Genomic DNA, 1,155 nt, shown 5'->3' with positions numbered 1-1,155 from the left:
AAGAAGTTCAACATCAAGATCAAGCCTTTGCAGGCTAAAGACATCCTGAAGAGCGCGGCGACGGTGGATGAGCTGAAGGCGTCGATAGGCAACATTGCACTTTCTCCATCCCCCGTGGTGAGTCCTCAGTGTTTCTGTCTCTTCCCCTGGTTGCGAAAGCGGTGATGCTCCACAAGGCTCATCCCAAGGGAGCAGGGCGATCTTCCTTAGGTGTCAATGGTTATGTTTGCATTTGTGTCCTTATTTACCGGGTCTAATCTATATAGAGGCAATAATGTGACTGCAAGGAGATCTCAGTTGTATTGTGGTGATGTTTCCGGGTCAAAATATCTTAAAAATTCCCTTTCCTGCTCAAAAAACAAGGCAACTGAGATAAGAATATATTATTCCCTTATTTTTCCCCTTTTTTCTCATTTTTTAATGTGGTCATTGTTTAGGACGTAAATTGGGTGAGTCTTTCCTGGGATAGGGAAAGCATCTGTGGGGTTTTCCACACTGCTGCTGTGGGATGTTAGAGGGGCATTCCTTACCCCGGGGGTGAGTCCGGGGTTCCTGGAAGGAAAGGTCTTGTCTCCTTAGTCCCTCCCAGTAAAAATACCATCACCCTCTGGTTTTCCTAAGGCCTGTCAAGATTTGTCGTCTCATCCCAATCTGTTCAGCCCTGAAAAGATCTGATTTTTGTCTTTCAGTGGGCTTTCACGTGGGCTGTAGTGTCTTTTCAGATGAAGCTTTCTATGGTTTATAATTAGCCTGTATCTGAAGTGTGAATGAATCTCAAACTCCAGGCGAAGAGGAAATAAAATTCCCGACTTTTATTTCTTCTTTCCAAACCAACACAATGTTGTCAGTTCTGATGAAAACTTCTGCAAATCACTGTCCTTGGAAACACCGAGTCCCTCTGGCACGGCTCTGCTTCCCCCCGATGCTTGGTCCCCTTAGCGATGTGCATTTCGGGATGCTTTTCTGCACTGTGACCAGGGAGGTTGTGGCAGTTGGTGTTCAAGGGTTAGAAACTGCAATTGGCTGCTTTGGGAAGCACAAAAATAAAGAAAAAAAAAAAAAAAAGAGGAAAAGAAAACAAAACAAACCTGAACCAAAGCCAACAACAAAAAACCACCAAAATTAAGAAGGAAAAAAAAAAAAGAGGAGGGGAAA

At 44.1% G+C, this 1,155-nt stretch overlaps 1 protein-coding gene across 1 annotated transcript in view; it reads left to right on the top strand.

Moving 5' to 3' along the window:
- Positions 1 to 1,155, top strand: part of SGIP1 (SH3-domain GRB2-like (endophilin) interacting protein 1) — a 61,776-nt gene that overhangs the window by 27,922 nt on the left and 32,699 nt on the right. The window contains exon 7 of the mRNA XM_009884003.1: positions 4 to 117. Within this exon, the coding sequence (XP_009882305.1) occupies positions 4 to 117 (114 nt within the window). The remainder of the gene's footprint in view (positions 1 to 3; positions 118 to 1,155) is intronic.

The sequence above is a fragment of the Charadrius vociferus genome, unplaced genomic scaffold (assembly GCF_000708025.1).
Source record: "Charadrius vociferus isolate BGI_N301 unplaced genomic scaffold, ASM70802v2 scaffold423, whole genome shotgun sequence".
NCBI lineage: Eukaryota > Metazoa > Chordata > Aves > Charadriiformes > Charadriidae > Charadrius > Charadrius vociferus.
Note: the sequence above shows the minus strand (reverse complement) of the source record. Positions and strands in the feature narration are given on the sequence as shown.